Source organism: Mus pahari, chromosome 1 (assembly GCF_900095145.1).
Source record: "Mus pahari chromosome 1, PAHARI_EIJ_v1.1, whole genome shotgun sequence".
Classification (NCBI taxonomy): Eukaryota; Metazoa; Chordata; class Mammalia; order Rodentia; family Muridae; genus Mus; species Mus pahari.
The window spans coordinates 135,273,776-135,289,966 of NC_034590.1; the positions used below are offsets into that span (position 1 = coordinate 135,273,776).

At 42.7% G+C, this 16,191-nt stretch overlaps 1 protein-coding gene across 1 annotated transcript in view; it reads right to left on the minus strand.

Annotated features, from left to right (window-relative positions):
• Nucleotides 1-3,635: 3,635 nt before the first annotated feature.
• C1H9orf135 (chromosome 1 C9orf135 homolog) overlaps nucleotides 3,636-16,191 on the minus strand; it is a 101,436-nt gene continuing 88,880 nt past the window's right edge. The window contains exon 6 of the mRNA XM_021218718.1: nucleotides 3,636-3,911. Within this exon, the coding sequence (XP_021074377.1) occupies nucleotides 3,729-3,911 (183 nt within the window). The 3' untranslated portion in view covers nucleotides 3,636-3,728. The remainder of the gene's footprint in view (nucleotides 3,912-16,191) is intronic.

Genomic DNA, 16,191 nt, shown 5'->3' on the forward strand with positions numbered 1-16,191 from the left:
GATACTACGTAAAAGCTATGGGACCTTTAGGAGTTGTGGCCTAGCTTGCAACTATCTAGAAGAAGGTCTGTGAAGTTGTATCTAAGCCTTAGCTCATTCTTTTGCTCTCTGCCTCCTGGTATTTATTAGTTTCTTTTCATTTGCTTGATAAAATACCCAACAAAAGAGAAAAATCAAGAAGGAAAGAGTTTATTTTAGCTTATAGTTCCAGAGGAGATAAGTTTGGGATTCAAACCTGAAATCCATTGTTAAGTGAGGTGCGAATTAACATCTCAAAACGGACTTGGCTGCAAGATTCTCCATGTATCCCTCAGTTCCTACCTGTTACAGGTTATAGCTAGCATACTCCATCCCCAACTGTAAACTTCCCTAGTCAAGAAACCAAGCTGTCCTTACTCCAGGGCCCTTTCTTATACAATCCAGCCTCTTGAGTTACCTGGCCTTTTTGACCTACTCTTTACCCTCTCGGCCCATGCTGCCCCTGTGGCTCTTCTCCCCTCCCTTCTCTCCTTACGTGGCCCAGCTCTGTCTGACCATGTTTACCTTGGACTCTCCTAGGACTTATTGCCTGTAGCTATACTCTTATCTACAAAAAAACAAAACAAAACAAAAAACCTAGAATATGTATCCTCCACCACACCAATAAGCAGTAGTGTCCTTCCTTGTCTATTTTGGTTTTTCATTCAGGATACACTCTATCATGATGGGGAAAGTGTGGTGACAGGCAGGGGAGGCCCCATGGAACAGGAAGCTAGTTGCTCACACTGTATTCACACACAAGAAGCAGAGAGAGAATAGGAAGTGGAGGCAGGTCACAAAACCTCAAAGGTTGCCTTCAGCAGTGTATTTCCTCCAGCAAGGCCCCACCTCCTAAAACTTTCATACCTTCCTAGACAGCACCAGCAACAGGGGACCAAGTATTCAAATACATCAATCTATGAGAGGCATTTGTCATTCAAATCACCACATGGCTCACAGCCATGGGAACAAGTTGATGCTCCACACTCTCACCGGAAAGAAGACACTACATTTAGCCTCTCACCACGATGGATTGTAATCCTCTAAATTCGTAAGCCAAAACAAATATTTTCTTTCCTTGCTTTGTCAAGTATTTTGTCATGACAAAGATGACTAATATGAAAATTGCCACCAGGGTGGAGTCATTGCTGTGATAAACATGCAATTAACCATGTGATTTTTAAGTCCATAGACTGGCCTATGGGAGGAATTTGGAAGGGTTTGGGTTGTAGGCTAGTGAAGCTATAGAGTGCTATAGGAAGAACTCACGGACTATGCTGTTATGTTAGTTCCACTAACAGCCAGACCAGAATGGTGATAGAATGTGTTCTGCAAAGACGTTACTCATAAGGGCTCAAATGGAAACAAGGGCTATTTTGGTAACTAGAGTAGAGGCTGTTTGTCTTGCTTTTTTGGCCAAGAATCTGGCTTTGCTTCACCAGTGGCCCAAAGATTTTAGTGAGACTGAATCCCAAAATAATAGAGTAATTTATTTGGCAAATAAATATTCAGACAGTATAACATTCAGGCTATGGCATGACTGTCCTTCGTTGCTTTTAGTCAGCTTTACACAGACTTGGGACCAAGAAATGGAACAGAAAGAAGTAACCAAAATGTGCAGTTTAGTGAGGAAAAGAGTTAAGCATTTAGTGCTGCACACAAGATGACTGCAATTGTTAGAGATCAGAGAAGCTCCACTCTGCACTGGGACAATAGAAAAAGTGTGTTGATGGCAAGACCCCATTCAAAAGAGGCTCAGACTACAAGAGAGCAAACACAGTTAAAGATGTAAAGACTTCTATGCAAAAGGGGACTACCTGGAAAGACAGCTCAGCCTTTAAGAACACAGTCTGTTCTTGCAGGGGACCCAACCTCAATTCCCAGCACCCACACGACTACCTGTAACTTCAGCTCCAGAGGGGTCTGATGATAAGGTTTTCTACAAGAACCTGTGGATGAGCATGTATGTGTGCAACACACACACAGGACTAAAAATAAAATTTAAAAATAGTGAAAGGAAATAAGAGCCAGGTTGACAAAGGGAACCCATCCTCAGGAGAAATCAAGTTCAAATTTACCTCAAAAATCAGTCAGAATCTAGAATATGCTATTAATAGAAACCTGGTCTACTGTGTTCTGCGTATATATATTGTGTGCTACTACTCTATGTCCTGCACTAATTCATACTCAGAAGCCTAGACTCCAAGCATGACTATTGGGGAGATATGGTGATCAGCAGATAATTAAGGATAAGTGAGGTCATGAGAGTGGGATCCATCCCAACTGTACTGTGGTTTTATAGCAACAGAGCATCTGTATCCCTTCCCTACATCAGAAGACACAGAAAAGCACCAGGAAGAGCCCTTGCAGCAAACAAAGCTGGCCTGAAACTTCATTTTAGACATTTTCAGCCTCTGAAAAAAAAAAATGGACTTCAATTGTATAAGCCACTTTGTCCTGCAGCCCCAGGTGGCTAATACCATAAAGGACCTAATTTATGGGAAGGGAAGTCAAGACAGCCCTAAGATTTCTTTCAATCTAATCCTAGATGATCCTCCAACGACCTCCTAAGATCTCACTGTCTTATCCCTTCTATCTTACAGACTCAAAAGATTTTACCTTGAATAAATGAAGTAAAACTAGCTACCATAGAAAAATAAAAGCCTGTACACACACACACACACACACACACACACACACACACACACACACACACACACAGCATCACTGTAGGACCAATGCTGCCCAAAGTTTAACTCTCAGTTTTACGTAAAATCTAAGTGTAACGTTTATTTTTATGTATGTCTTTAACATGGAGAGAACACTGGTCACTGGGCCAGGAGGATGCTGACAGGCAGAATAGACAGAGAACAGAAAGCAGGACCAGCTAGAAAGAAGGAGCAAGTGCTAGTGTTCTACGAAGCAGTGGGAGTAAATTTAGTTACAATTGTGTACTTCAAAATACCTAAAACACAGAACTGTGAATGCTCCTAACAGAGAAATGATAAAACTTTGAAAAGCAAATTATCCAACTTGAACATTACACATGGTGTAATTTATTTTTGCTTTTGATGTTTTGTTGGCTCATTTTGTTTTTAGTTTTTATACTTGCTAGGTAGCCTAGCCTGACCTTCAATACTTGATCCTTGGGTCTCAATCCCCTGAATGCTAGGATTATAGTCATGCTTTGCCACACCCGGCTGTATGGTATATATTTGTATTGAAACATATTATATGGCTAAATATCAACAACTATTATGCTTTCACTAATTTTCTTAAGTGAGAAGATATTGGTTGGAAATGTAGCTCAGTAATATAGTGTTTGCTTATCATGTGCTAGACCCTGCATATAATTCCCCCAAATATATATACCAAATATATACACCAAAATGAAATAAAATTGGCTCAATTTAAAAAATTTTCTACATGCTAAACAATCACAAGTTGGATAGTTCATTTTTATAACAATAAAAGAAATGCATATTTCATATATCAAAGAAACCAACCAACATTGCATCCTGGAATTATGTGCCTCTTCTTAGTTGTACATATGTAAAATTTGGGGAAATATCAATATCAGGGTATCTCATGAGAATATGGATATAAACATTTCCTTAGATTTGGAAGTCTTTGTGTTTATTATGAAAATTATTAACTACTACATTTGTTATTTTTCATTAGCTTGAGGGTCTGATTGTATACATTGCTTCTTAAAGTGGGACAATAGGATTTCTAGCCAATGCGTAGAGTTTTTGTTTTGCCTCTGAATTAGCATAAATCCCACTCTCATCATGCCATGTGTTGATGCCAAATCTTTTGGAGCCATTGAGGTCTGTGAACTGAGAACGGCACTTCCTGTGGACTATGGAATACTCTTCTTGGCGTGGACAGGCCTACAATGAGAAAATAATAATAATAATGATCAGTGACTGAAGTATATGTTCAAAGGAGCATGTACCAAAACTTGGGTTTTATGACTAAAGGTGAATTTTTCAATGACTGATTAATTTGGTTTTACCAAATGCTTCAATGAAGAACAACTAAACACTGGTTAGGGATTTTTTTAAAGAACTTCCAGTCCTGAAAGAAGAATCAAGCTCACTGTAGTTTTGATTTATAAGACTTTAAAAATGTATAGTAGCATGCATATAAAAAAATTTCTAAACTATATACAAGCATGGAGGACAATTTACACATCACAGTAATCTAAATAAAACCAACATAATTAGAGTTAACTACTTTCTTCAATGCTTTTTATTGGTGAGTCAGAATTATTCGAAAGAACAGTATCTTGTGTTAAATTTTTAATAATTAGTATTAAATCATACTTTTCACAGTGGTGGATATCAAGCTCCAAGACTCATTCTTATGAGAAATTTGACTCAAGACAACCCAATAGAGTTTAAGATGCTTATCCTTAGGCCACTTCAAGCTTCATAGTAATAAATATGGCACTATTGTTGACCATTTCCCAAGAAAGCAATGGTTCTTTCTGACTATACCAGGAGTGACGGCAGAGCTACAATATAAGGCCTGAAAAAAACTTATCACCTCATTTCTGCTTTAAATCAGTTCTAAGTTTAAAGTACCAGAACAAAATTGAAATGAAAGTGCCCATGCTATAAAACCATTAAAGAATACCAAAGACACTCTCATCTCAGATTTCTTTCTTTCTTTTTTTAAATTGAGATTTTAATCATACTTTCAACCACAGGATCCACTTATCTGTGACCATCATGGGTTGAGCACGTTGGCCATTCATGTCACTCAAGGGACAGGCTGTGGACCTTTGTAAACTTTGTATACTTAGTAAACTTTGTAAACCCTCAAGTCAGGAAAGTGGCCAGGTCCTGCCTGAGGAGTTCCAGCAGCAACCCCGCCCCCCCCACCCCTGTCACCCTCCCTACCCCCACCACCTCCCTATGGATGGATATCCTCGATGGATGGATAAACAGATGCTACACTGTGCCAAGGGAACTGAAGGACTAATGAATACCATGGCCTGAGTAAAGAATCAACTTGAAGTGAAAGAAGCCGAGTGCTTAGAAGGGATGGATTCTGTAGTATGTGAATTTTATCTCAGTAAAAGTATTTAAGATCAACATGTGTACCGACAGGAGTGATTCTGAAATCAGAGAAACCAGACAAAAGATTGCTGCCTGTTAACTCACATTCCAGCACACCTGCCAGCCGGATAAATGAGCCAGTGGGTAAAAGTCACCAGTTTCTGTGATATAAATACCCCTGCTGATGCCAATTTCAAGTGACCAGAGTGGTCAGAGATCCAAGGAGGATGTGAGCTTCATCTTTCGTACAAAATGTTGAGCGTTCATCCCAGCTCACCCTGGGTCCCTTCTTGCATTGTGTAACTGTCAGTGTGTACCAGGGTGACCTCCGCCCAGAAGTAGGAGTAGACTCTAACAGGCCTAAGAAAAGTGAGGTATTTTTCACCCCATTCTCAAGTCAGCAGGTCTTCAGAGATTAAAACAAGTCATTAGAGACCTTGCTGACTTAAATGAGAATGCTTCTAAAGCAGATTGCTACTGGAAGCCCTGCCCCCTGCAGCCAGTATATTGTGAAATCAAGTTTTCTTTTCTTTTTATTTATTTTTTCAGGGCTGGGTATTAAACCCAGGTCTCTCTAGCCCCTGAAGCCAACACTTGTAAAAGGCAGATTGGAGAGTCGATAAGAAACAGGATACATTGTAGTATTGATCCTTTCCCGAGGTCTAACGTCTCCAAAATGCGAGCCAATCGATTGTTTTTACTGCCTGATTCAGTTTAAGCTGGATGGTGGGCATCTTGCTAAAAGCATCTTGACATAATTTCTCATGCAACATGAGAATACTGAGGCCCTTGGAACAAGGAGAAGCGTCAAAGCCATGGCGGCAGAGCAGACACTAGACAGCGAGAGACTGATAAAGTAGATGACTGGGAATCAGAAAGGTCGAAACAAAGCAGGCATTCAGAAGCAACAACAAAATCATTAGGAACTGGGAAGATGAACTTTCTCATTAGAAAATAAAACAAGGAACCTTTCAAAGGAAACAAAAGCCCTGAGATGGACCACAAAAGAAGCAGGTACCCCACAGTGACTGCAGCTCAGGCCCAAAGGCAAAGCCAGGGTAGTGGGAATCCCAGAAAAGCAAACAATTTGGAGCACCATGCAAACCAATAAATACAGGAAGTTAATTTAAAAATTAATGTGTTTTTCCATCAGTGTGCGCAACTACTCATTTGCTTAAATGGAGTTTAAAATGTGTTTCAGAGCAATACTAGTCAAAGACCAAAGTAATGCTGGCTTGAAGCACAAAAAATCACTTTTCCCCAGCAAGATATTCACCTCACTGTAAATGCACAGGGTTGGGGAATCAGAACACCAGTAGTCAAACAGGAGAACCCAGGGCTCCCTTAGTTGTATACAGAAAATATCCTTTACTCCAATGGCGTACAGACTTGGGGAGTGAAGAAAATGGGGTCTATCTGGGAACCTTTGGGAAGAAAAGTTGAAAGAGAAGTAAGTCGGGACAGCAGGTTTTAATCAGTGTTTTCCCCATCCCTGCTGTTTAACCATGAAGGGTCCCTTTCTTCTGAACAGAAAGAAGTCTAGTAGATAATTTATAAGAAAAATATGTCTCCTGGCCCCAATCCAGTTGATAACTTTCAAAATTGGTGACCTGTCACACTGCCTTTTACTTTCTTTGGATGGTCACAAAGAGGGGCTCTCTAAGAGTCATCTCTTCTGCGCTACCTTAGGTATTGTGGCATGGGCCAAGATCTGGAAGGAGCTGCAGTCCTGAAAAGGGGTATTGATAAAGAGAGCACTGGAGTGGAGACAAAATGTGAGTCCAAGAGGCTTCTGTGGCATCTCCAGTACCGATGAGAGTGGAAAGGGCGCCAAGCCATCTCCAGCTAAGTTCAGAAAGAAAAAGGGCTGTGGATTACATCATTGGTCTATGTTAGCCACTGGTGACAAGGAAAGAGCACCAGTGCCTTGCTCCGGATGGGGACAGACAGAAAGCCATATGCAAACTCCATTCCATGGATCAGGAATTCAGACAAGATACATCAAAGGCAGCACCTCATAACACACACCTAGGGCATCAGCTGGGCCAACCTGAAAACTGAGGGTTTCTTGAGACTCAGGATCTGGGAGCATCTCCTCATTGCAGGTGATAGTTAATGGTACATTTCCACTGAGATCTGTTCTGGGCTACGGGCTAGAAGAACTGCACAGGCCCTTCCTGTGTGTGTGCCTGGGCTTCCTCAGTGGGGGCCAAGTTCCGAGAATGAATGTGACACCAAGTGAATTGAGAGGAATTTTCCCTGGTTTTAATCAAAGTCACACAGCACCATTTCCAGCAGAGACACAGCTCATCCAGATTCCATGGTAGGAAACAGACTCAGCTTCTCAGAAAAGGGCATCCATCCATGTGGGGTGGGGCACCAATTATAGTCATTTTTAACATACTTCTTTCTCTCCTCTTTCGGGGGAGAAGAATAAGTTGTACCAAGAACCTCAAATCCCCCCTGAGTCTGATAATTTTTTAGGAAAACTCACAGTTGTGTTTTTAGAGTTCTACGTGTAGCTCTGATTGTTTATCTCACAAGGATATAAAGCAAAATCATGCCTGAGAACAGGTGCAAGGGCTGAAGTCCAGAGGATGCCAGGTGCAGACCCCTGGACTACTATCCTAGTGAGCTGATGAGGAGAAAGCCTCTACACAAGGAAAGCTTGTTAGAAATGCATGGCCAGAGTTCTTAATCGGGCACCAGTCACATCCAACTTTGGTCTTCATGCACCAACGTTTCATACTTAAAGAAGAAAAGCAGGTGTTTGGCACAAACCATGCTGGCTGCATGATTAGCTTTGGCACAAGGGGCCACTCTGATAAGGGAATTATGATTCTGATCCTGAAAGTCAAGTTTCCAGATGCAATCCAGACCAACCAACCTTAGAGCAACTTTGAAAAGATAGTAGTCTTGGCTTTGATTCATTAGTTCTTGGCTGCACCCAGGGCACAGGAGATCTTTGAGAAAGCAAGAGTGTTTTCAAGAGATATTGAGCTGGACACAGTGAATTACTCCTATAATACCCCCCCCCACCCACACACACACATACTTAGTAGGCTAAGGTTCAAGGACTGTCTTGAAGCCAGCCTAGGCTACAGTGTGAGATTCTGTTTTTACAAAAATTATAAATAGTTAGAGAATGGGGAGGAGAGGAGAGGAGAGGAGAGGAGAGGGGAGGGGAGGAGGGGAGAGAGACTTAGATATACTTTGTATAGTAAATAAGTTGTAGTATCAAAAGGCTCTGTCCAGAGAGAGGAGTTGTCCCTAGCGATAGAGTTGGTAAGAAGAAGTCTAGCTACCAGTTAGACTCACTTCCCCTCAAACGCAGACAGTGATCATATGCTCAGCACCCCAACAGAATACCTAAAATCCTTACCTAGCCTTTCATTAGTGGTTGTAGGAAGAGTTCAGTGTTCTGTGTAGAAACAGACATTTGAATTGCTACACATTGTTAGTGGGGGCCCAGTATTCAGTGCTACCAAGACCTCGGTTTCTGCCTGTTTCTCTGAGGCTGAGCTAGGATTTGATAGACTTTTCAGAGACCTTCAGGTAGGCAAGGCTAACTAGGAAGTGTATGCTTTGTGTGTGTGTGTGTGTGTGTGTGTGTGTGTGTGTGTGTGTGGTAATAAGCATTATTTCACTGAGATTCCTGCAGGATCTAGAGAAGGGACATTTCACAGAAAGAGCTTAGAGCATTTTCATGCCTAACTGGGCACAAAGAATCCAAGATGATTCATAGCATTAAATCTGTATGGTGGGGAGAGTTGTAACACCACTAAAAAGAATAAGACACACAGGGATGGGGGAGGACATCTTTAACGGGGAAATTATGAGTCACATTTTATGCATTTCTAATTTGAGATGGCATGGGTACAAAATGTTAATTTGGAAGATGGGGCGATGGGACAGATGGCCTGGAGAGAAGTCAGTGCCCTACACGCAGCAGTGATCATCAGCAGGGAAAAAATAGCTGTAGAGAACATCACAGGTACCATGGCTTGTATCTGTTGTAGACTGTGGATTACATAATTGTACTCCACGAATTTCCCTGAGGTTGAAAACTGTACCATAGCTCTATGTCCTTGCTCTGGCGTGCATGTTGTTTTATTTAGGGTAAAGAAGCGTAGTTCAGCCACCCACTGCTGACTCTGATAGATGTTATGTATATTTTTTTGAAATATTCTTGTAAGATTTAAACTGTATAATAACCAAAATTGTTACCCCAGAATGTTAGGTGCAGGGATAGTGGGGCAGATGAATTCTCCAAGGTTGTGTCAAATTGAAGGAGCGGTGTTCCGGGAGCCAATGGTGCCCATAACTGGGTCTAAAAAGAAGTGAAGGCAGAAAGGAGAAGTGGCAAGGAGAGTACTGTCGATCTCGGAGGACCAGGGAGGTTAAAGCATTCAGTGAGAGCCACCAACACTAACTTTGAAAGATGGGACAGAACAAAATGCAACGGGATGAATCAATTTCTAGTCACGTGAGCATATGCTGCTCAGAAAAGGGTTACGGGAATTCAATAAAATATGCTGGTAAAAGGTACAGAACAAAGGAATGCTGGGGGTAAACATGCCTGCAGACACTGGAAGCCACTGAAGCTGCAGCAAGAGCATAAAGAAGGCTAGCCTGGGGAAAACCGGCTAAGGAGGTTTCTTCCTCCCATCCGTTTGTTGTTCCTTGTTTCTCTTCTACGGATTACGGCAAGACCCCCTAGGATGTTGCCACAGGCTTCTGGGGGAGTGGGTTTCTCAACTGACTTTCACATAGTTCAGACAAGTGACGTGTTTTATCATATAGATATCATTTGTAGCGTCTTTACATAACAGGCTTGCCCAAGCCCACGCTGCCCCACATCCTGTACTTACTGGTTGCTACATTCTTATTCTTTAAGATAAAGGAGCATGGTTTAGTCACCCATATTCTGTGAATAAACGGCTCCTGACTTTACCAGAGGTTATGTGGGTATCCCTATGTACCATTGTCTCCTGTATCATTTTTTCCCTGATAAAATGACAGTGTTGTTCCTCAGCCAACCCTCAGTCAACTATTCCAAACCTTCCAACAAGCCATTCTGAGGTTATATTCTTTCTGATTTCATTCTATGCCCTTGGTTCCTCTCTAGTTTGATAGTTTTATTTTTCAAGGTCATTTTCAGTTGGAGACCAGCCTTCTGGCACATTGTTAACTGCCTAATTTTGTCTCATAATTTGAAAGCAGTTTCATTCCCTCCATCCAGTTCCTCCATAAACGTGTATAATGGGTTGTTTCCCGGCCAAATCAGTCACTATGAACTAACCTTGCGTGTATTGTAAAGACAGCCATTACCCGCCTGGCATTAGTACAGCAAAGTCCATCCTTCCCAAGTGTGCCCATAAGTACACTCATTTTGGGTACCTTCTTTACTCATAAAAGTCATTTGAAGCAGCTAGCACCTGATGTGACTGATGTGAATGTCCCATGGACAAAACCAAAGTATATGTATTTTATAGATTGCCTGTGAGGTCTTCTTTTATAAATTTTAGCATGCATATATTGTATAAACATTCTATGACTCTTATGCACATGAATAAAGACCCTGCCTTCCCTTAGTAAAGTCTTCTAAGTACAGCATAAGAGGAAATGAACAAGAATCTTCCTTCCCTACCCTGGGGGACACTGGGGAACAGACCTTACTCATTTCTCCACTAAACTTAGCGAGTTTGTTCCTGCTAACTGTTATTTCCTCTCAATGGTTATATTATAAAACAAAAATAACAGTCATCAGCCAATGTAGCAATAATAAATGTTTAACTAGTGAGAATAATAAATATGTAACAAGTGGGATGTGTTTTGTTATACATTTAAGATGTATTTGCTATTTCTTTTTACTTAATACATTTTTAGGGAAAAAAAAAAACATTTGTGTTGTTCCAAACATTGAACCAGACAGAAATTGTCACAAATGGTATAAAGACACTTAAACCATGAACACAAATATAAATTGCTGCACAATTAACAAATGTAGTCCATATAATAAGGTTTTGTATGAACAATCACTTCAAGACTTTTAAAGGAAGCATTGTACCACTTAAGTTTCAGGTAGTAACACTCCCAGAAGCCTATGAGACACCAGCTACCAACACCTACTTCTTTCTAAGGTACACGTTCTAATTAACCCTATCACTTCAGTCATAGGACGCACACGTGTCACTTTCCTTATTCTTTGGTGAGTATTATCTGAGGACCCTTTTCTTTGACAATGCTTTATTTGTATTTATAATCACATGATATGATATATTGCATGCAAATTTGAAGCCTAGGGCTCTTGATTTTTAAAATAATTTTTCCCATATAGAAGGCATATGTGTTCTCTGTAGAAATCAAATGGTTGAAAAGAAGAAAGTCGAATCTCTCCTAGTCCCAAATTATTTGATGCAGAGCTGTGTTCTGTGACCTTGCCTAGAGGCAAAGGCACATGGTGGCCAGCCACTGTTAGGAGGAACATGATAATCAGGACAACAGTGACATCCTTTCCATCCTATGACACTAAATATCATGTCAGAGTCCAACTTTCTTGTAATACAGTCCTGAAATATTAATGACTCACAAAATGAACAGAAAATTAAAATATTTATTATCCAGTTTTCAAATTGACAGAATAAAATGTCTGCCAAGGTTTTCAATTAATAAAAAAAAAACTTAGTCATAAAACAAATACTTTTGTAATGGAACGGAGCCAATGAGACAGAGTCAAATCATACCAAATAGTTGAGCTAACAGAGAACTTGGAGGGAGCCTAACTCACCTCCTCCAATCCAGCACCCCAGTCACACCCCCAAATCTGTAGTACCTCACCTGCTGTGGCTATCCGACCTCATCTCCAGCATCACTTAGATCTCCTCCAACTTCCCTCCCTTCTCATCCTGTATCCCAAATCTCAAGTCCAGCAGGCATTCTCTGGGACCCCACCAGCCAAGCATTCTAGGAACAAGGAGACCAGATGAGCACATAGGAAGCTTCAGATCTTTACTCTCTCTCCTGTCCTCCATATCCAATTCCCAGTGTCATCTCCAGCTCCGTAGCAGACTACCTGTTGTGGCCTCTCCTTACTCTTTGTCCCAGTTTCCAGGGACCCAAGCCAATCCTTGTAGAACATCCTGCTTTCTTCCCTCCTGTGAACTCTCTCACCACTCCCTCCCACCCCTGCCCATCCCTATTTCTAAATGTTGACTTCCAATAAGTAGAAACACATTTTACCCAGAATCCCTAGTAACTTCACAAGGCAGGATCCCAGAAGAGTTCCCTACCAGGCAACATACAGCCACTAAACCCTCCAAAGGCAACAAAAACCAAGTACCACAACACTCGCCCAACAAAGACAAAACCAGATGTCAGCACTCAGAATTACAATCATCACAAATCCAGATGCCTAGACTCTAGTGTGAAAACATATCAGGATATTATGTCTCCACTAGAGACCAGCAATCCTTGAATCAGTGGGCTCTAAGAACTGCAACATTCTCTTGTTACACAAATATAAGACAAAACTTAAAATACCCTTTATGAATATGTTAGTGGTCCTTAAAGAGGAATTTAATAGACAGAGTAGGAGGCAATGAGGAAAAAGACTGGAAAGTGGAAATAGAGACAACATGGGAAACCCAAACCGAGCGAGGGAAATCTAAAAAGGAAAATTTAGGAATAGAAACAGGGACCACAGAGGTAACCATCACCAACAGAACACAAGAGATGGAAGAGAGACTCCTGGGCATTGAAAATATGATAAAAGAAATGAATTCCTCAGTCCAAGAAAATGTAAACCCAAATAAAATAAAATAAAATAAAATAAAATAAAATAAAATAAAATACCTTACATAGTAAATCCAGGACTCTACAAAAGAGCCAATTCTAAGAATAACAGGAATGAAGGAAGGAGAAGAAACCCAGGTCAAAGACACAGAAAATATCTTCAACAAAATCATAGAAGAAAATTTCCCTAACCTAAAGATGGCAATAGCTATCGAGGTACAAAAAAAGCACACAGAACACCAATTAGACTGGAGCAGAAAAGAAATCCTCCAAAAACATAATATTCAAAATGCTAAACATACAGACCAAAGAAAGAACACTAAAAGCTACAAGGGGAAAAGACCAAATAATATATAAAGGCAGACCTATTAGAATAACACCTGACTTCTCAATGGAGACTCTAAAAGGCAGAAGGGTCTGGACAAATGTCCTACAGACTCTGAGAGACCATAGATGCCAACCCAGACTACTTTATTCAGCAAAACTTAGAATCACCAGAGAAGAGATGGAAAAATAATACATTGCATGATAAAACTAAATTTAATCAGTATCTGTAAATGGCAGCCCTAGAGAAGGTGCTAAAAGGAAAACTCCAACCTAAAGAGATTAACTACCAAACAGATCAAGTTGTAGTAGGACTAGGCACCTCCCCCCATATTAAGGCTGGGAGAGGTAACCCAGCCATGGGTAAAAGAGTCAGAGACAGCCCCTGCTCTCACTGTTAGGGGAGCATAGGATGACCAAGTTACACAACTGTATTAAAAGTAGATAGCAACATCCTACCCCCAGCAATGGGCAGAGACACCTTGGTGGTGGTGGTATTCGTCTATCAGGCAGGGGCAGAACAGATGGAAGTCTTTTGTCCATTCTAGCTTGATGCCTGATTTGGTGGCCAAAGCTGTTCTACGCCTAGAACTCATAAAAATCAAATCTAATCAAGTGCAGGCAGTACAGTGCAGCAGGAGGAAGATAGACGGAGACCAGCAGACTGCCATGCCACCCACAGACCTGCCCTCCAGCACACAGCACAGGTGGCACATAGACACCCACTTGCCACCACACCACACAGCCTGGGATTGTCACCCAGGGGCCCACCAGCCATGTGTCCAGCCTGCAGCGGGAACCACCATAATATTTGAGTGTGTGAAAGATGGGAGATGGGAGTCTCTGAGATGGGAGAGAAAGAGAAGTGGAGCAGCTTGAGCTCTGTGAAGAGAGGTAGAACTGGAGACTTGGGGGTGGAAAGAAGTAGCCTGTTTCAAGTGGCTAGCCCCACCACCTGGGGCCATGGTGAGGTCTCATGAGGCTACCACTGAGGGCCATCTCTGAGTCCCAGGCTATGCAGTGACAAGGGACAATGTGGATGCCCACGGCTCATTCTACAACTAGAGAATATGAGGACTTCCTGGTTAGGGCAGCAGTGAATCCCTCACTGGCTGAAGCATTCTGGAGAGCTGGACCTTTCTCTCGCCAATGGCAGCATGTGAGAAAATTGGCCCTGAACCTCACTTGGGCAGTACAGTGGAGCTGGCTCTGGCGGCAGGAGTGTGGGTGAGCTGGTCCTGAGGCAGAGGCTCAGAGGTGATGCTGCCCACCCACTCCCCTCGCCACCTCTGGCAGTCTGGGAGTCTTCCCACAGGGTCATGAGCCCTGTCCCTCACCTGCTGCAGCACCCAGGGGAGTAGGCCCTGAACCTCACCTGGACAGCACAGAGCTGACCTAGTGGTGGGGACCCAGGTGAGCCAGCACCAAGGATGAGAGCTGGCCCCAACATTTGTCTGCCATGAGGTGCTGTGGGGGTGGGGTGATACCTTGCCTGCCTTACCTCTTGTAAGAAGGAACCAAAGTGAAGCCATTTTAAATAAAAATTCAATTTTGAATAGGCATCAAATAAAGATTAGGTTCCCAAGACCTCCCTAGGTAACCCACATCCTGCTTGGCAGAAAGAGGCATGTACGTGGGTACCTGACATCCTGGTTGGCAAGTTCAGATATGAATGCTAGGCAAGTCGCCCCACCACAATTCAATAACCCAACCAATGGAACAGGATAAGTGTACCACAAAGACACGTTCCTATGAAAGTCCCCTGTCCCCAAATCCTGACTGGTGGAAGAATGCAGTCATAACTTGGCACAGATGTTTACAGATTCCAATCTTAGAAGCTCTGTGACAGTCTGGCTCAGGGGTCACAGTTCAGTTCCTGTGTCTTCTCTATGCCTCTGAGGGATCCGAAGCAGTCTGAGTACAATACATTTTTTTTCATCTGCTTAAATACTAAGATGAATTTCCAAAGGCACAGTTGGCTCCCAAGTCTGTGCTATTGTCCCTGACTGGTGAGTTTTTGCTGCCTAATTCAAATAAAGATCTGGCTTTGCTGGACCCTTGTGACTTCTTGGATTGTTTTGGATTTTTCTGATCCTAACGCCTTTACCATCTGTGGTGGTCAGGAGAGCTGGCTCCAGGGTCATGAGAGCTGGAGAATTGGCCCTGCCCCTTACCATCTACAGCGCTCAGGAGAGCGGGCCCTGTACCTTGCCTGGACGGCACAGGAGGGCCGGCCCTGATCAGGGGTTGGGGTATGTATGAGCCAGCCCTGAGGTCAAAACCTAGGGAGAGCTGGCCCTGTAATCTATGTGCTATGAGGTGACATGAGTGCAGGGGTGATGGCCTTTCTCCTCTCACCCACCACCGCCTATGGCAGTCGGGGGAGATGGCCCCAAGGGCATGAGAAAAGGTGAGCTGTCCCTGTCCCTAAACAGCTGCAGCACTCCACTTGGGAGAACTGGCCCCGCACCTCACCTGGACAGCACGGTACAGCGGGCCCTGGTGGAGGGGGTACAGGAGTGATGCCCTCCTTCTCCTCCCTCTCCTCCCTCTCCACCTGCTGTAATTAGGAGAGCTGACCCTAAGGGGAAGAGAGCTAGTCTTACTGCCTCACTAGCTGTAGCACTCGAGAGAGCAAGTGAGCTTGCGCAGGTGAAGGCATGAGAGCAGAAGAGCTGGCCCGGCCCCTTGCAGGCTGCAGCCCTTGGGAGGGTGGGCCCTGTGCACAGCAGAGTTGGTTCTGGAGGTGTGGGTGTGGGTGAGCCATCTCCAAGGGCAGGAGAGCAGGAGAACTGACCCAGCTTCCTGCTGATGACACCAATGGGTGGCCTCATGGGTAGCATTAGTACAGTGAAATTAGCCATCATACTAAAAGCAATTTAGAGATTTAATACAGTCCCCATAAAAATTCCAGACAACTCTTCACAGATAATAAAAAGACAATTTTTGTTGTTGTTGTTGTTGTTGTTTTTCAAGACAGGGTTTCTCT